This window comes from Rhineura floridana, chromosome 5 (genome assembly GCF_030035675.1).
Source record: "Rhineura floridana isolate rRhiFlo1 chromosome 5, rRhiFlo1.hap2, whole genome shotgun sequence".
NCBI lineage: Eukaryota > Metazoa > Chordata > Lepidosauria > Squamata > Rhineuridae > Rhineura > Rhineura floridana.
In genome coordinates, this window is record NC_084484.1 from 164,136,928 (window position 1) to 164,156,116 (window position 19,189).

Here is a 19,189-nt window from a genome sequence, read left to right on the forward strand (position 1 = left end):
CTGAATTTTCAGTGTAGCTCTCCAACTCCCACTCCAAAAATTGTACTAAATGTGCATTTTGGGGAAGTGTGCATAAATATGCATATATTACCTAACATAACATACAAAATGCATTATACCAGGAAATATATTGGGAAAATATGGAGTAAAATGCTGACAAAGTTTTGTGATGACCTTAAAAAAAAACATTCGCAAACTGATGCACAGATGAGATGAAGTGAAATTAAGACTGGAAAAAAGAGATTTACAACTTTCAACTGTGAGACTCTCCAGAGGAGAAGCAATGTTAAGCAAAAAGCTTTGATCATTACAGCATGTTCTGACATTATGCAAAAACTCTTCCTTTCTTTATTAATCTAAGCGGTTGTGAAAATGGCCATGTTGATGTTCTTGCCCAATGATGAACCTTTCTCCGATTTCTAATCAGAGGATGTCGGTTGTAGTAGACTATGAGTCAGAACAGAGAGAACCCGTCAACTGCTATATAAGTGGAGGGGGACCGAAAAATGCAAATAGACTAAGGAAACAAGCACTATACAGGCAGGGAAGACATCACCATGATTGTAAGAATGAAGAATCTCCCAATTCTGCCATTCCTGCTACTCATCTTTACATTTTCCACTTTTGCTGCTCCAGTGGATCTTGGCCACAAAGATGAAGACATCAATTTTATTAAGGTAAATATTGACTGTGAACTGCTGAGATTTCGTTGCACAAAAATGCACTTTTCTGAGCTATCATGGCTTGCTTTTGTACCAGGACTAATTCAAAAAGGTGTATCACTGAGGTTTCTTGTTTTATTTATGTTTGAATCCAGTCCTTCTTCTGAGGATATCAGGGCAACATACATGCAGTTTCCCCTGTGTTCATGGAATCATAGAGTTAGATGGTATATTGAAGATCATCAAGTTCACCCCCTGATCAATAAAGGATCTGCAATGTGTGATGCAGCTACAGCATCCCAGGCAGATGGACAACTATCCTGTCCTTAAATTCATCCAGTGAAGGAGATATGTTATCCTTACAGCCAACCCTCACGTAATTCTAACCATACACACAAGGATTTGGACCCTTTCTATGGGCTATCACCCACAGAAGGACTGCTGGCAGTAACTTACCACTTACTTGGGTGGAACTGGGGCATCTATAACAGTGGAAAAAAACCCCAGGCTACAGAGAGGACCCTACACACCTTCCTACCTACCTCCCCCCATCAACATGAGGGATTTAGGACTGCAGCCTTGAATATATTTTGTTATCCTGACTTCTATATTTATGTGTTGGGTGTTTTGTAAGTTGCACGATCAGTTCGTGTGTGATCTTGGAGAGCCTCCAAAATGCGTAGCTAAAAGCTCTTCAACATACTGTAGATCTCTCCAATCTGCAATGTTCCCTGAAGGTAGAAAGATTGAAAGACATGGTTAGAGAAAAGGGTACTGGGCTGTGGTCTCTGGAGTACCAGATTTCCCACCTGTGGTTGTGTCAATCAATCAATCAATCAATCAATCAAATTATTTAGCATGACCCAAGCTGCCTTGGAGAGCCAGGGTGGTGTAGTGGTTAAGGTGTTGGACTACGACCTGGGAGACCAGGGTTAGAATCCCCTCACAGCCATGAAGCTCACTGGGTGACCTTGGGCCAGTCACTGCCTCTCAGCCTCAGAGGAAGGCAATGGTAAACCCCGTCTGAATGCCGCTTACCAGGAAAACCCTATTCGTAGGGTCGCACATAAGTCGGAATCGACTTGAAGGCAGTCCATTTCATTTCAAGCTGCCTTAACAACTGGGAAAGAGAGTAGTACATCAGTAAGGCCAAGATTGGTTTGTAAAATGAAAGCTGACTTTGCATTCCAGCCTCTTTCATTTTACCCCTCCCTCACCATTAAGCTCTGCAGCTTTGATGTCCTTCACCATTCAAGCCAAATGTTCACTGCAGGTTCTCAGTAGATTCCCAAGAAGGGCCATAGCTCAGTGGTGGAGCATCTTGCTTTGCATGCAGAAGGTCCTAGTTTCAATCCCTGGCATCTCCAGAGAGGGCTGGGAGAGACTCCCTGCATGAGACGCTGGAGAGCTGTTGCCAGTTAGTGTAGACCACACTGAGCTAGATGATCCTATGATCTGATTCAGTATAAGGCAGTTTCCTGTGTTCCTGCTCCTTTCTCTGCCTGCCCATGGGACTGCTCTGAAGTATTGCACTAGGGAATACAGCCTTAGCGGATTCTAAACAGATGGTTAAATGAAGCACTTGATACTTATATTCTTACGCTTGAGTCTGTTAATAGGATTATTACCACTTGAGAAAGACAAGCATTGCCTGGGATTCTAGGTATGCCACCCAATGCATTAGCTGGCCATGATTTTTACCTTTCATTTAAAAAGTAAGTTTCTAGTCCTCATACTTAAAATGGAAGATGTGCAAACAATATCAGGAAACATTCTGCCTAATTCTTCAGTAACAAGTAAGCCTGCTTCTACTTCCCAGGCAAGAGAAGCCATAACGTCCTGCTCCTCTGGGCAGGGACAGTACAAGACATTCTGTTGCTTCTGGCGAAGTTCGAGATGGTGTCACTGCCATTCCACATACAGAATCTGACCGGACTGGCAGTTGCATATTACTTTGACTCTGGTGGTGGGAGAATATCCTATGCCATACCTGGGGGCAGCAGACTAGATTAGGGTGCTCAGAGCAGGCTAGCTCAAGCGATTTGGGGGGGAATAGTGGGCAGGGGCTAATGCCACGCCCTGTATCTGGTTGGAGCATTTGGGGCTTTTCAGTTGAGAGAAAAGGCAAGTCAGAGGTGTCATGATAGAAGTGTGTAAAAGTATGCATGGCATGGAGAAAGTGGATAGAGAAAAGTTTATCTCCCTCTCGCAGAACACTAGAACTCGTGGGCATCCAATGAAGCTGAATGGTGGAAGAGTCAGGACAGAAAAAAAGTGCTTCTTCACACAGCACAGTTAAACTATGGAATTTGCTCCCACAAGAGATAGTTATAATGGGCTTGATCCCATATACAGTAGGTTTAAAAGGTATTTATTATTGCTGGTATTGCAATGTAGTTTGCTTATTTTTTTAGTATGTGTATTGCAAAAGAGCAAAAAAGTTATTTGAAAAAGGGTTTCTTTGCTTTCCCCCCTCCTGTATAAAGAAGCGAGTCTCTACAAGAGTTTGGTAACAGAGCACAGGGAGATAACATGTCTGGGAAGACAGCCAAACCTTCAGAATCATCAACATTGGTAACATTTTAAGCAGCTGCCTGAACACCATTTAACACCAGTTTAAGGTATTCTGTTTTTTGGTGAGTCCCAGGGAGATGTAGTAACCAGAACCACCAGAGAGGCACACCGGGTTAAATTAACTAGTTAAGCCAACTAGTTGTTGAGAAGAGGTTTAGCTAGTCACACTTGCTGTCTCTGGCAGATGGCACAAAGAGGCAGCACAGAGAGCAAGGAGCTGATAAAGCCATGGGAAAACACTCCTCTGGTAAGAAAATGTATAAAAAGTCAAGTCACTGTAGGTCAGCACCCATCTCCGGGAGGAGGTGGGTTGAAGAAGGTCTGCAGGTATAATGATTCCATCTATGTCATCTGTTGGGTGAGATGTATTTCCATGTACTTTATAATTTTGGCTCTATAACAAAACTGAGTTTAACTCAGTCCTTTCATCTATTGTAACCTAATTAAGTAATTTTATTTATTTATTATTATTTGATTTATATCCCGCCCTTTCTCCCAGCAGGAGCCCAGTAATTAATTAATTAATTAAGGTCTTATACTTTGATATTAAATAAGTATTCCTTGCTGATTTGTATTCTTATTTTCTGTTTGTATGGTGGCTATGGCCACTTGGAATGTATTTCAATAGTTGTGGTGTGCAAGATATGAATAAATAGCATATATTAGAAGAATATTCTGCTGACTGAAGTATGACTCCCAAACAGAAAATTTCTGGTACCTCCCAAGACTGAAGAATCCTTGGGTGGGGTCTCTATCTATTATCCGCCTACTTTTGACTGCTGTTGGAAATCTGTGAGGTTAGGTGAACTAACATTCAAAATATAAGGACTCTAAGTAGATATGGATAAAGGGAGAAAGCAAGAACCCTTGACCCTGTGCATTCATAGGAAAGATGGCCAAACTTGCTGATATCATACTGATGGCCACCACCAACTTGGATGGCTTTAAAATAAGATTAGACAAATTAATGGTGGATAAAGTTATCTTTTTTTTTTTTTTTCAATAATTTTTATTCAGATTTTCATAAAACATACAAGACAAAATCATAAAACATTCAAAGACAAAAAACAAAATCAAAAATAGTTAAACAAAAAGAAAAAAAGAAAAAAAAAAACAAAAATAAAAAATAAAGAGTAAAATATTGACTTCCCATTTGTCAAAGATCAAATCAGTTATAAGTCTATAATATATAACAATCCTGTCTCTTAAGTCATATTATAAAATCACTTTCCTCCAGTAGTTATCTTACTTAATCATCAAATCTCATAAACATTACTTTATTCTTTCCACAAAAAGTCAAAGAGAGGTTTCAATTCTTTAAGAAATATATCTATCAATTTTTTTTTCCAGATAAGCATATCGATTAATCCATCTCATTACTAATTATGATAATCTTATTGTCATAACCATAGTCAAAATAAACATTTCAATTAATCCATCACATCAGAATCTGTTAGGTTCAGTAATTTCAGTAGCCATTGTTCTATTATCCCTATTAGTTCCATTTTCCATCTTCCATCTTCAGTAGTCTTGTTAAGTCCAGTAATTTCAGTATCCAATCTTCCATTATCAGTATTCCATAATAATCTTGCTGTCAAAGCCATAGTCATATAGTAAGAGTCTGATGGGAATTACCTCTATCCCAAATATTTTCTTGCCATCCATTCTGAATAGGTTGCTGAAATACTGCTGTAAAATCATATCTCTGTTCTTTTTTTCAAAATACACTGGGTCATCTCTTGAAAGTTTTTCCATTGTCACATGGCTGCAGTTAATTCCATAGATTTTCTCTATATTGGGCTCCATCACATCATTCCAGTCCAGAAGATTATCCATGCCATTGATAACTTTATCTCTAGAATCTTCATTAATTTCTTCAGAGATAACATTGAGTTCCAAACAATAGATTTTATTTCTAAAGTCCATAGACTCCAAATCTTGTTCCTGTTCCACGTTTGTTCCAATCTCCGGGATCTCCTCTCTCACAGGGACCCCTGTTCCAGTCTCCAGGGTCTCCTCTCTCACAGGGACCCCTGTTCCAGTCTCCAGGGTCTCCTCTCTCACAAGGACCCCTATGTCTTTAATCTCCTGTGTCTCCAAACAATAGATTTTGTTTCTAAAGTCCATAGACTCCAAATCTTTTTCCTGTTCCACGTTTGTTCCAATCTCCGGGGTCTCCTCTCTCACAGGGACCCCTTCCAGGGTCACCTCTCTCACAGGGACCCCTATATCTTTAATCTCCTGCTTCATTTTACTCAATTCAATTTTCAGCTCCTTACAACCCTGTCGCAGGTTTTGTTTCGTTATCTCAATCTCATCCATTATTTTCTGAAACATAGTTATTTCCAGCTTCTCAGCCACTTTCTTAATTGCCATTTTAAAAGAAAAATATAGGAAAACCACTTCTTATTTCAGCAACAATTGGGTTAATACTCCAAACTTGGTGACATCACAGTATAAACAGAGCAGACAGCCTTATCTCTCCATGCTTAAGTAAACAAAATGCAGTTCCCAGGATCGAAACAATTAATGGCGGTCGTCAGGAAACAGATTCGTCAAAATAAAATAGACCAAAAAGAGAGTAGTCTCAGACAATATAATATTCTTCAAAATAAAAATCTGGAATAGAAATCCCTCTTCTGTGTATATCTTTAGAATGCAAATCCAGGACAGCTTTTTGCAACAAAAACAGAGATAAGCTATTAATTAGTGAGTAGCAGAGAGAAGTTATGGCTCCCCAGTGAGATGTCAAAAACCGATCAATCTGGCAAATCTCTTTTAAACAGCAACAATTTAAGTCAAGTAAAAGAAAAATATAGAAAGAAGGGTGCTTGCCTGTTAGTGCGTTCTCTCTTAGAAGATAAGATGAACGTTCGCTTTATCAGATAGAGCTTGTTGTTGAAAATCCGTCCCACCTTCGTCGGCTGGACCTCGTCCCATAAATTAATGAGATCTGGTCGTCCCAACAAAAATAGGCTTTGAGGTTAATCTCTTCGTTTCTCCCTACCCGGGAGAAGTTTAATCAGTCAAAAAAAAAAAAATCTGACTGATATATCTGAATAAGCTTCTTTTGAGGCAGGAGCCCGTCTCAAAAGCAGGCACAGGCTAAGTCACCCTTCCCGGAAGTCCAATGGTGGATAAAGTTATCAATGGCTGCTAGCTGTGATGGCTATGCTCTGTCTCCACAGTCAGAAGCAGTATGCTTCTGAATACCAGTTGCTGGAAACCACAGGAGGGAGAGTGCTCTTGCACTCCGATCCTGCTTGTGGGCATCCCATAAGCATCTGGTTGGCCATTGTGAGAATAGGATGCTGGACCAGATAGGCCATTGGCCTGATTCAGAGGGCTCTTCTTATGTTCTTCTCTGTCACCTGAGGCAGCCATTTCACTCTGCCTGACAGTAGGGTTGGCCCCGAGGCATTGTCCTCTGTATCATGTGCTGATCAACTAAGTAAGAAAAAAAGAGAGGATTACAATAATCTTCTTCGTGTCAATTATAGTTTTTTTGTTCTTCACATTATCCTGATTTGGAAAGAGAAAAGTTGCATCCCTGGCAGGAGCAACAGCTTTTAGTTTAGTTGGACATACAGGCTTCTGGGTAATCTGGGACAATAGTTAGATTTATCTCACAATTGAACTCCAGAGAGCTTTGAAACATCTCTCTCTCTCTCTCTCTCTCTCTCTCTCTCTCTCCCCTCCCTGCCAGAGCTATTTAAGTAACTTCTACAGCCCTGAAGGTGTGCTATTTGCAGAAATCAATATGGAAGACAATGTCACTATGACAGAAAAACTCAAGAAAATGCAGAAATTTTTTGGACTGAAAGTGACTGGGAAGGCCAATGCTGAAACAGTGGCAGTGATGAAGAAACCCAGGTGTGGTGTCCCTGATGTGGGATCATTCACCCTCACTGACGGGAATCCCAAATGGGAGAGAAACAATATCACATACAGGTAAAGGTTTAAGGTAGATTTTCCTTAGGAGCAGGAGGCTTTAGGGACAATAGGAAAATATAAGTTTTAAATGCTCGGTGTACGTGCTCATGGGCAAATCCTATAAAAAAAACTAGGATGTTGTGACTGCTTTTCTATGCAGAATTTGGCACACCTAAGGTTATTGAATTCATTGGGCTTAGGAGCAGCCAACTTTTCATAGGATCATGCAGCACATGTGCTAGGAATCTAGGATGATATATATGACTTTGCATTTAATGTGCATGTTTTTAAAAAATGCAAATAGAAGATGTAAAGGAGCAATTTTCATCAAAATGGCAGCAGGGGGATGAAAGGTTAACCCCCCTGCATACTGTATTCCTGATAATTAGCAGCCACCACCTACCCTACTCATCCACTGGGCAGCTATTTGTATTTTAAAAAATGTACAGGTCAAATGCAAAGATAATAATTCAAATGAGTCTCTACACCAGCCATCCCTAAGCTGGTGCCCTCCTTACACTTGGACTCCAACTCCCATCAGCCCCAGCCAGCATGGCCAATGGTCAAGGAAGATGGGTGTTGTAGTCCAAAACATCTGGAGGGCATCAGATTGGGGAAGGATGCTCTACATGCATGCCTCTGAAGATTATGGACAGTCTATCCAACATACCATCATCATCATCATCATTATCATTATTATTTATTATTATTATTATTATTATTATTATTATTATTATTATATCCTGCCCTTCCTCCCAGAAGGAGTGCGGGGTGGCAAACAAAAACACTAAAAACAGTCTAAAACATCTTAAAAGTAGACTTTAAAATATATTAAAACAAAACATATTTAAAAACATATTAAAACAAAACATCTTTAAAAGCATCTTTAAAAAAAAAGCATTAAAAACATCTTAAAAAGCAATTCCAACACAGATGCATACTGGGATAAGCGCTCTACTAAAATGGTTTGTTGAAAGAGGAAGGTCTTCAGTAGGCGCCAAAAAGATAACAGAGATGGCACCTGTCTAATATTTAAGAGGGAGGGAATTCCACAGGGTAGGTGCCGCCACACTAAAGATCTGTTTCCTATGTTGTGCAGAATGGACTTTCTAATAAGATGGTATCTGCAGGAGGCCCTCACCTGCAGAGTGCAGTGTATACCATTTCATTCTGTATTCATGTTGCCTAATGGAATGAACTAACACATTTCATTTTTAAAGGATTGTAGGCTACACCTCAGATATGCATCGTTCCGATGTGGACAAGGCAATCCAGGAAGCACTAAAAGTTTGGAGCAAAGCAGCACCCTTGAAATTCAAAAGGCTCCATGGTGGTATAGCAGATATCATGATCTCGTTTGAAAGAAGAGGTAACTGTATGGTACAAGAGCCAAACTACCATAAGTCCAAACCATTTTTTTAAAAAAAGATTGAATTTATTCAATGTTTTACATTCAGACCATGGTGATAATTCTCCTTTCGATGGGCCTGATGGGATACTGGCACACGCCTTTCAGCCAGGGAAGTACATTGGTGGAGATGTCCATTTTGATGAGGATGAATTTTGGACCACACGAGGCTTGCGAGGTACCCTTTCCCCACTCTTCCTCTCTCAGTCCTAATTATGAAAAGTTTTGCAAAGACATCATAGCATATAAATGATGCAAGGTTATAAGGCTGGGCCTACAAATGCAGGCAAAGGAGATAGTAGAGCAGATGGTATCTTTACAGACTCCTAGTGTGGAGTTCTAGCTTTGAACTCATAAAACATGCTTATGAATGAGAAAATGGCAGCCTGGGGCAGGATCAGACAGCTTGGAAAAGTTACTTTTTTGAACTACAGCTCCCATCAGCCCCAGCCAGCATGGCCACTGGATTGGGCTGATGGGAGTTGTAGTTCAAAAAAGTAACTTTTCCAAGCTCTGCCCAGCACCTGTTTGCAGCAATGGGAGCCCCCTTAAAAACAATGGAACTGGGACTTAGATGCACTAATTCACATCCTATTTTTCCCCAATGGGACTTAGGGACAAACTACATACAATGTGAAATGTATGCATAAATGTATTGTGTGCAGGGCTTGGCTATTTTTTTTGTCTAAAAACAAATCCCAGATTGGGGATGGGGGGTATAGCATACTGAAAATTAACACTTCCCCACACACACCCCTCCACAGTGGTCTGGATGAAAATATCTTCCCTCAAAGCTGCTAAGGGCCTTGGGATGGAATTTTCCATTGGTACCAATGAGAGATTTCCTTTCCTGATAAACAGCAGCTTCGGGGTAGGGGGAGATTTTCATCAGGATTGTGGAGAAAAGAGGGGTGTGTTTTTTTAAAAAAAACCTGCCCATGTGTCATGGTCCCAATCCTGAGCAGCGCCTCACTCTCCCAGTTTTAGTGGGAAGCTAGACATGTGACATCCAGTTGGGCCTTTGGTTTGCTGGATTGCACCCTGGGACTTGGATATGCAGTGTCCATGCTCATCCTCTGAGCAGTGGCCCTTGGGAGTTTATTCAAGTAGCTAATTTTATTCTGATAACCTGCATTCTACATTCCGACACACTTCTCATTGTTTTCCCCCTAATGAAACCATGACCTCCTTTTCAGGCCGCAACTTATTTCTCGTTGCTGCCCATGAGCTTGGACATTCGCTGGGTCTTTCTCACTCCACTGATTCTGGAGCACTGATGTACCCCACCTACGCGTACACAGAACCTCACTTATTTCAACTTCCTCAGGATGATATCGATGGCATCCAAGCGATCTATGGTAAGGCTAGGAGAATGATCCATACAGGTGAACTGAGAATATTCTTAAAACAGCCTGTTTCTTTTGCCTGTCCCATGTCTTAAGACAGAAGTAGGGAGTATTTATCAGTCTGAGGGCATGTTCCCTTCTGGGCAGCCTTCTGGGGGTCACATGCCATTGGTGGGTGGGGTCAAGTGGGTGAACTGATTAATATACATTTTATCTTCTTACTGTAAGATAGTTTCTACCCACTTTGGCACAATCCTCTCTTCCTTCATTCAGGCAAGCAAGAATCATTCCACTAGCAAAAACACTCAAGTAGGATGTAAAGCAAGACTGGTGGGTGGTCTGGGGAGAGAGGATGTGGCTGGGGAGGAATGTAACTGTGGAAGAGTCCCATGGGCCAGAGATAGAGGGCACTTGGCCCCCAAGCCTGAGGATCCCCATCCTCTTTTGGGAAGGCACTGCCCTTGTCCTTTGTGAAAGTGTAACATACTTCTCTCTCCCAAAGAGGGTACCTGATATTGGGCTTCCATAAAGGAGAGGGCCTTTTCTGCAGTAGCACCCCAGTTTTGGAAAGACATTCCAATGGAAGCACATCTGTTACCAACATTTCATGCTTTTCAATACCATGTGAAGACCTTTGTGTTTACTCAGGCATTTCAGCGGCATCACTAGCGGAAGTGCGGGGGGGGTGCGGACCTCCGGCACGCACACACGCTCCAGGCTGGTGGTGGAAGGCCCGTCCCGGCTTCACCGCCAGCGAGCGGGCGCCTGCTTTCCGTCTTGCCCGCCCGCCTCCGAGGAGGAGTTGGCTGCACCGACCCGGAGCGCTTCTCGGCTCCTTTGCTGGGCAACGGCGCAGGGCAGGGCGGCTCTGGGTGTCACCCCCCTCAGGGTGTCACCCGGGTGCGGTCTGCACCCTCCGCACCTCAGTGACGCCCCTGAGCCATTTTAGATGATAATTGTGGTCAATTTGTTTAGTTTAGTTTTGATTTTTTAAAAAGTTTTGTCTTTTAATAAATTTTGCTTATTTTTTTTAGTTGGTTTTAAATCGTGTGTGTGTATATATATGTGTGTGTATATGTATATGTATATGTGTGTGTGAGAGAGAGAGAGAGAGAGAGAGGGAGAGAGAGGGAGAGTGAGTGAGAGTGAGTGAGAGTGAGTGACTGAGTGAGTGAGTGAGTGAGTGAGTGAGTGAGTGGATTAATTTAATTCTCTTAATTCATACATATATATGAATTCACAAACTACACTTCTCAGGATTCTCTGGGGGGAGCCATTACTGTTTAAAGTGAAATAAATGTCTGGTGTGGTAGTATGAAAATGGAACCAATTGCCTAGGGAGAGGTGGTGGGCTCTCCAACGTTGGAGGCCTTCAATAGGCAGCTGGACAGCCCCCTGTTGGGTATGCTTTAATTTGGATTCCTGCAATGAGCAGGGGGTTGGACTCGATAGCCTTATTAGGCCCCTTCCGACTCTACTATTTTATGATTCTGTGATTCTGCACACCAACCTGGATTTTTTTCATGAAGGATGGGTTAAGAAAATATTTTAAATAAATGGATGGATGGATTACAATTTACTGGGGCACAAGGAGAATGGTGTGCAATTCACAGCTGTTTTTCCATAGGACCTGTCACTTCAATAGGACTTGCACAGCACAACACAACACTCTGATAAACTGTGTCCACATTTGAAATATGCCTTGTTGCATGAAAAATAGACTTTTTTGCCAAAGAACAAATGGCCAAATGACTATTTACACTGCAGCAGGAGGGGTTTTGCTCCTCTGAACACTGCACTCCTATATATTGCATATTGTTTTTATTGTCCATTTGATGTGTGGCTTCCTTTACTTTATCTCCCATTTAGGAAAACCAGATATCCCAGTAAATGGACCTAAAACACCAAATGCTTGTGACCCCAGCACCACTTTTGATGCTATCGTCACCTTACGTGGAGAAATTATATTCTTTAAGGGCAGGTAAATTACTTTCTTAAAACCATTAAAACACCAATGTGGGAATCTCTGGTGCCTTGATTCAAGACTCCAGCTGTACTGAAGCATGCAGTCAGATCTTCTGAAAGGATCGGTGCCTCAGTTTGCTTATTTCCCTTTTCTGTTCCCATCCCCTTTTCCTTCTGTGCCATGATGTAGGGTGGGGGGCATCTTATTTGTCATTATATATATCACTCTGGGAGCCTTTTTGACTGAAGAGCAGGGTAAAAAGAGCTCTCTCTATATATATATATAAAGAATGTTCTATACAACAGTGGGCTGCCATATTGTTTTCAAGGGAGGTGCCAGCTCTGGATATGCAAAGGACCTAATATGCATAGTTAAACTAAACGGGAAAGCCCTTGTCAGCAAGAGAGGGATGTTTACATATCGGAGACTCTCCCTGCCTGCAACAGACTGCAGGATGGGAACCACTGACTTCTCAGACTTAAGGAAAGAGCTTCCGGACCCAACAGTCCCAACCAGAGTTTATAGTATAAAAAGGCATTTTGCTGGAGGTATTCAAGCAGAGGCTGGATGGCCATCTGTCAGAGATGCTGTAGTTGCCTCCTGTATTGCAGATACTGCATTGAGCAGGAGGTTGGACTAGATGGCACCCAAGATTCCTTGCAACTCTATAAATCTATGATTCTAACAATTCCCCACATTGCTGCCTTTTGAGACACGGCAACAACAACAACAACAGCTAGGCACAAACAAGGACGACACAGTAAAAACAAACACATATATATTGGTTCAACAATATGTGTTGCATCAAAACAGTTCAGTGATATTCTCTCTCTCTCTCTCTCTCTCTCTCTCTCTCTCTCTCTCTCTCTCTCTCTCACACACACACACACACACACACACACACACACACATGTGAGCCACAAAGTCAAGCTAGTTGTCTGAATTCATTGATGAGGTGGGCACTTGTCACTAACATAGGAAACAGCCTTGGACTGAGTCAGAACACTGGTCCATTTAGCTCAGCATTGTCTGAACTGAATAGTATCAGCTCTCCAGGGTTTGAAACGAGAGTCTTTCCCAGCCCTACCTGGAGATGCCAGGAACCTTTTGCATGGAATGCATGTGCTCAGCCACAGAGCTATGGCCTTTCTCCAAACACCTCATGTATTTCAGTTACCTAATATAAGTTGCTATTAGTTTGCGAAAGATGCCAAACTTCTTGTAATATGCCACTTACACATTGCCATCTCAATTTTTAAATTAGGCATTTCTGGCGTAAACACCCACAGTTAGGTGTTGAGCTCTTTTTCATCTCCCTCTTCTGGCCAAATCTGCCATCTGGAATACAAGCTGCCTATGAAAATTACGAAAAAGACCAAGTTCTTCTTTTTAAAGGTGAGTGGTGAAGTCCCCAACTTCAGCTTCTTTGCAAAATTGCTGGGACTAATGTTTCGTCAGTGCTAAGTCGTATAGTTATGTCGATCATACATAAGCAGTGCTCAATCCTATGTGTGTTTCCTCTGAAGTAAGTCCCACTGAGTTCAATGGAACGTAATTACAAGTAAGTATACCAGGATTGCAGCGTTGACTAAGCAAAACGTGCTCAGACAGTTTGGAATTCATGCTATAAGTTCTCCCACGTTGTCAACCTTTGCTAACCTGCTGGGTCCTAGTCTAAATTGTTACACAACTAATGCTTTTCTGTAGCTGATGGGGTCCTGGGTAGGCCAAGGCCCTTCTGACCTCCATTGGCCTAGTTGCTGTGATGTTATTGAACCAGTTAGTATAATGCTAGCTTCTTCCATCTCTCAAAATTAGCATTCACACTTGCCTTTTCAAATAGTGCCTTAGCGCTGGAAGTAAACCCCTACTGGAGTAGATTACTTCCATCCATTCAGAGGTAAAGTATTTCATTTGGCTATTGTTTGCACCTCCATTTCTCTTTGCTTTTCTCCTAAACTGAGCAGAAAAATAGTAACTACTCCATGTTCCTTTGAACTGAGAAAAGAAAAACAGAGGACAGTGCTGGTATAAAGGACCCTGAGGTGCAATCCAAAGCTCCCATTTCCTCTGCTGGTCGGGCTCACAGCAGCCAAGGCATAAGATGGGGGAAGATGATTTCTGGGCCAGCCAGATCAAGCCTGATGCCATCACGCAAAGGCAGTGAGACCAGCTCATGATCTAATGCACTGACTCCCCAACTTTTTTCCCCATGGCCCACTTGAAAATTCCTGATGGTCTTGGTGGACCACTTAATCATTTGCTTGTCTGTTGCAGCAATTTGTAATGTGCTGTGCTAGTTGCTGTATGATTTTGTTAAAAAAAATATTGCTTCTTTTATTTCCTTTAGTGTATTTTATTGTATTACAGTTTGCATGCCGTAGAATTCAAATTGTAATACAATAAAATACAATATAAGAAATAGAAGCAGCAATAAAAACAGTTAAAAATAAATGTGAGTATTTAATGGGGACATGCCGCAGACCACCACCTGAATGAAGCTCACAGACCACTGGTGGTCCATGGACCATGGTTGGAAACATCTGATCTAATAGATACCAGGCCAGCTCAGCCTCTCCCTCTTCCCACCTCCAGACCATTGCATTTCAGGGCCTTCTGCTGGCTACTGCCAGTGGGGATCCCACCAAGGGCACTCTCAGCTGCTCACCCATTCAGTGGACAGAAGGAGGAGTGCAGAAGGCCCAGCTTTGCTGGCAGAGCTGGATAGAGGGACACTTCTGCCCAATCCAAACCTCCCATCCCTAGCACAACATAAGGAAGGGTTGGGTTGCTCTGCTGCTCAGTAGCACAGAAGTAAGGAAACTCTATCCCAGAAGAGTGCATGCCATCTCTCACAGACAGCTTGGAAAAGTTACTTTTTTTGAACTACAACTCCCATCAGCCCCAGCCAGCATGGCCACTGGATTGGGCTGATGGGAGTTGTAGTTCAAAAAAGTAACTTTTCCAAGCTCTGCTCTCACACAGGAAAAAGCAGTACATTAGTGCTAGATCTTCAGATCAGCTTTTAATACCAAGCCATTTGGGATGCAAATAATACAAAAATAGCCAGCAGTAACTATTTATCCATTCTCTCTTAAAATATTTATACCATGGCTCTCTATCAAACATTCCTGGGGCATCTAACAAGGTGTATAAGACATTGTTCCTTGAGTTACATTTAATGTTGCTTTCTTTGCAGGAAACAAATATTGGGTTCTAAAAGGATATGATGTCCTATCTGGCTACCCTAAGAGCATCTATAATCTGGGCTTCCCCAAAAATGTGAAGAAAATTGATGCTGCATTTAGTGATGCCGAATCTGAGAAGACTTATTTCTTTGTGAATGACAAATATTGGAGGTATGGCTCGAATATTCTGAAGTTGCCAATGAGGGATGGAACAGCCTGTTTTCAGTCTGTGTCAATTTCTCATGCATTCATTCATAAGTCTGCTCCATCCCATTCCCACATCAATCTGTGGTTTTAAAAAAAACCATACAAAAATCCATATTCAAATACCTATTAAAATGCCTATTTAAATATTTAATAATAACATAAATATTTGAATATGGATTGTTGTAGGTATTTTTAAAAATACAGATTAGATTAATGAAGAAATGGGAATCTCAATGTACACATTTCTAAACATATCTTATCCTAAAACATGCATTTTTATGTATTTGGGTACATTTTCTGAGCTGACAACAGCTTGCAAAGCTTGCAGCAATTTGAAACGTGAAGGATGATTACATTCCAGTCTGTTTATTAGTCCAGGATGTACAAATGAGGTTGATCTGCTTAAAAATATGAACTAAAAATTCTCTTCCATTCCTCATGCGTCACACTTGTAACAAGGTTATTATAAATTTCCATACTTAACACTTATATCCCGACTTTCTTCCATTGTGGAACCCCAAGTGGCATATACATTTGCTTCCCAGGCAGTCTCCCATCCATGCACCAACCAGACCCAGACCTCCTTACTTTCAGCAAAGTGGCAGCCTCATGTACCTTCAGACTACAACCTAGGATTCAGGAGGAAACACTTTAGTTTCTTGTCATGGGCATAGAGATCCCTTCAAAATATTGTGGCTGTTTCCACATGTTCTGTACTTTCAGCCATGAGGTCATTTCATTATCATTTTGGTGTGATCTTAGATATGCTAATACATTATTTTAATATATAGAATAATAGAGTTGGAAGGGGCTAATAAGGCCATTGAGTCCAACCGCTTGCTCAATGCAGGAATCCAACTTAATCATTCCATTCGTTATGGTCATTCCATTTGCTATGGTTCTTTCAGCTTTCCTTGAAATGTGAATAAAACTTATGCTAAAGGGTTAAAAAAAACCCTTCAAGTGGCAATATCTATCTTTTATCAGATATGATGAAATCAGACAGTCCATGGAAAAAGGCTACCCAAGAAAGACACCCCAAGATTTTAAGGGAGTTGGCAACAAAATAGATGCTGCTTTACAGCAAAATGGTAAGTAAAGAAACCTTAGTTTAATTTTTAATTGGAGAAATAAGATATACCTGGAATCCTGCATGGTGTAAAGATCATTCTAATAAATCATTTCTTGCATTCCTAAAATGGAGGAAAGCTTATAGGTGAACCCAGAGGTATGGAAACGGAAATCTGAAGGAAACACAGAGTTTAGCCCTACATGAACAAGTCTGCTCAAGCCCTCCCCTCACTTCCTTCAGCAGAACCTCAAGGAGATTGGAAGCATTTGCTTCCTGGCTTAAACAATCCAGGATTTTAAAGCATAGTTTGACCCTGACTTGTTTCAATAAACCAGAATTTAAAGCAGAGGTGGCTAATCTGTGGCCTTCCACTAGTTAATCATCCCTAGTTTACACGAGTTTGTCCATTTCACATGTGACAATAAACTAGTGTTAAACAGACAGCAAATGCTTCCAATCTCCTCTTCACGGCTGTCCCAGAAGAGAAGAGAGGAGGGGTGCACATGAGCCTGAGATTTGACCAGACTCATTCACATAGGACTAAATGCTGTTTCAGCATGGCATCTGAACCAGGCCAGTGTTGCTTTCTGTCTGGTTGTCCAGAGTAGGACTGGCCCCAAGTCACTAAAAAATGGGGAAGGGCCACATCTCAGTGGAAGAGCATCTGCCTTGCAAGCAGAAGAAGAACCTGTGTTCATTCCCTGGCATCTCCAGTTAGGGCTGGGAATGTCCCCAGTCTGAAATCCTAGAGAGCCACTGCCAGTCAGTGTAGACAATACTGAGCTAGAGGGAGCAATGGTCAGACTCAGTATAAGGCAGCTTCCTATGTTCCTATCCCTGCCGCCATTTCCATGAAAGAGGAAGGAAGAAGGATAGTGTCTGGCTTACTTCCTTTCCTCCTGTGCCCCTCTGGCTTTCCCAGTGACACCTGGGGCCATAGTTCTCTACCCTGTGCCTCACCCTTAGAGGGGAAGGGGTTATCCACACTTGATCTCCCACTCCTGCTCATTGGCCTCTCTTGTAACAGAGAGGACCTAAAGGATGCTGGCTTGATCCCACATTATCCTGCTTGCCCTTTAAGATCTTCAGGAGAAGCCCTAGTCCACGCCCCATGACTAAAGCCCCCGGAACCTTGTAACATGACAAGCTTCATCTGTCCAAATTACCTCCTCTGAGCAAGAGACATCCCTTGATTTCTCAACTTGACTCTTCAGTTTGGTGTTTTGATCTTATAGGATTGTTTTATTGCATATTTTAATTAGGGATGTTTATGTTTTAATGGGATTCTTTTATTGCATAATTTGGGATGTTTATGTTTTTATGTTTTAATGAGATTCTGTGTATTTTAATTAGGGATGTATATATGTTAATATCGGTGTAACTGGTTCTTATATTTATAAACTGCTTAGGAGCCTACTTTAGCATTAAGCAGTATATTATTATTATTATTATTATTATTATTATTATTAATAATAATAATAATAATAATAATAATAATAATAATTTAAAAAAATCTTAAGACCAGACATACTCAAGATCAGATCTGTTTACACAATTTTATCTGAACTTGGGTGCAATCAGGAAAGCATAACTTTCATTGTAGTAAACATTTTTTTTCTTTGCATGCACAGACCACTTCTGAATAATTAGATTCTAAATTTGTTTAGACTTTGTTTTGATTTGGTGGAAGAAAGAGAATTTTTCATTTATTCCTATTTCTTTTCTTCTTCTTTTTAAGGGTATATCTATTTCTTCCGGGGAACACAGGTGATCCAGTTTGATCCTAAGAGAAAAACTGTTGTTCCGCCCATTCAAAGGAGCAACCGCTGGCTGAATTGTTAAAACATTTAATCAGCACTACCTAATTATTAGTTAGCACTGCTGTTGTGCCTAAGCTTGGTTTATAGACAGCAATGCATACTTTATCAAGTTTTACTGAGGAATCAACAATGGCGTGTGGAATTGTTCTCTCACCCAAATGTACAGCTGGTAATTTTGGCTAAATAACTCCAACAAGTCCTAATGTGCTTCTGTAATCCACTGTGTTGTAACAGGTTTGACTCTGCCTCGACTATAAAATACTTGTTATGGGTAACATAGCTGTGCATGTTCCCTTTGTTATTTATTGACATGATCACTACATACAGAAGATGGTATTTTAGGGAGCAATCCTAACTATGAGAAGCCAGCATCATTTATGCCAGCTTAGATTGAACACTTTAAAGTATACCAGATCCAACCCCATTCAGGAGTGAAGCTACTGCCAGCTGAGCCGGCCCAAGCCTGGCAGAGGGAAAACAAGTCTTTAAAACAAAGTTTGACTTATACCACCCTTTTTGCCAGTGTTAGTTCTACTGGGTTGCCAGGTCACATAACTGAGCTGAACAGAGTTAGGATCCAGTGTAATTCCCCCCTCTGCCCAGACCGACCCATGACACACCCCTTTTTTTGACACCTGCACTGACTTGGCTGAGCCAGCTGAGCCCCGGCTGAGCCAGGAAGAGGGACTTACGCCAGGGTTGAGATTCTAACTCACTCATCCTGGTGGATCTTGGGTTTGGATAGCTCCCTTTTTTGACACAGATTTCTAGGATGAATAATAAGAGAACTATCATTTTCTAGCCTGGATTCTCTGTAGGAACAGTAGTATCACAGGAAAGAAGGAAAGTAAGAAGAACACCAACAAACATAAAAATGTAATTTTCCATCTCTGGAGATGGCAGGTGTTGCCACCACTCACCATATGCTCAGAGGCACATGTAACCAAATTCTTCCAAGCTACACAGGAAGTGGATTGACCAGTGAATGACCAGCCCAACCCCACACCAGGGTT

The 19,189-nt window shown here is 41.4% G+C and overlaps 1 protein-coding gene across 3 annotated transcripts; it reads left to right on the forward strand.

The window, feature by feature from the left end:
* Positions 1–517: 517 nt before the first annotated feature.
* On the forward strand, positions 518–18,423 carry LOC133385522 (neutrophil collagenase-like). 3 transcript variants are annotated; one of them, XM_061628725.1, is made up of 10 exons: positions 518–677; positions 6,943–7,187; positions 8,390–8,538; positions 8,627–8,755; positions 9,774–9,935; positions 11,793–11,904; positions 13,154–13,284; positions 15,089–15,248; positions 16,272–16,375; positions 18,095–18,423. In XM_061628725.1, the coding sequence occupies exons 1-10, from the start codon at positions 558–560 to the stop codon at positions 18,196–18,198; spliced, it is 1,416 nt and encodes a 471-aa protein (XP_061484709.1). In that variant the 5' UTR covers positions 518–557; the 3' UTR covers positions 18,199–18,423. The 3 variants fall into 3 exon arrangements, with proteins under 3 accessions (XP_061484709.1, XP_061484710.1, XP_061484711.1); XM_061628726.1 differs by lacking the exon at positions 518–677 and adding an exon at positions 3,354–3,483; XM_061628727.1 differs by lacking the exon at positions 518–677 and adding an exon at positions 3,539–3,594.
* Positions 18,424–19,189: the final 766 nt, after the last annotated feature.

Coding starts and splice junctions, on each gene's coding strand:
- LOC133385522 (XM_061628725.1), top strand. CDS start 558: ATGATTGTAAGAATGAAGAATCTCCCAATTCTGCCATTCCTGCTACTC. Junction 8,756..9,773: donor GACCACACGAGGCTTGCGAG/GTACCCTTTCCC, acceptor CCTCCTTTTCAG/GCCGCAACTTATTTCTCGTT. Junction 11,905..13,153: donor ATTATATTCTTTAAGGGCAG/GTAAATTACTTT, acceptor TTTTTAAATTAG/GCATTTCTGGCGTAAACACC.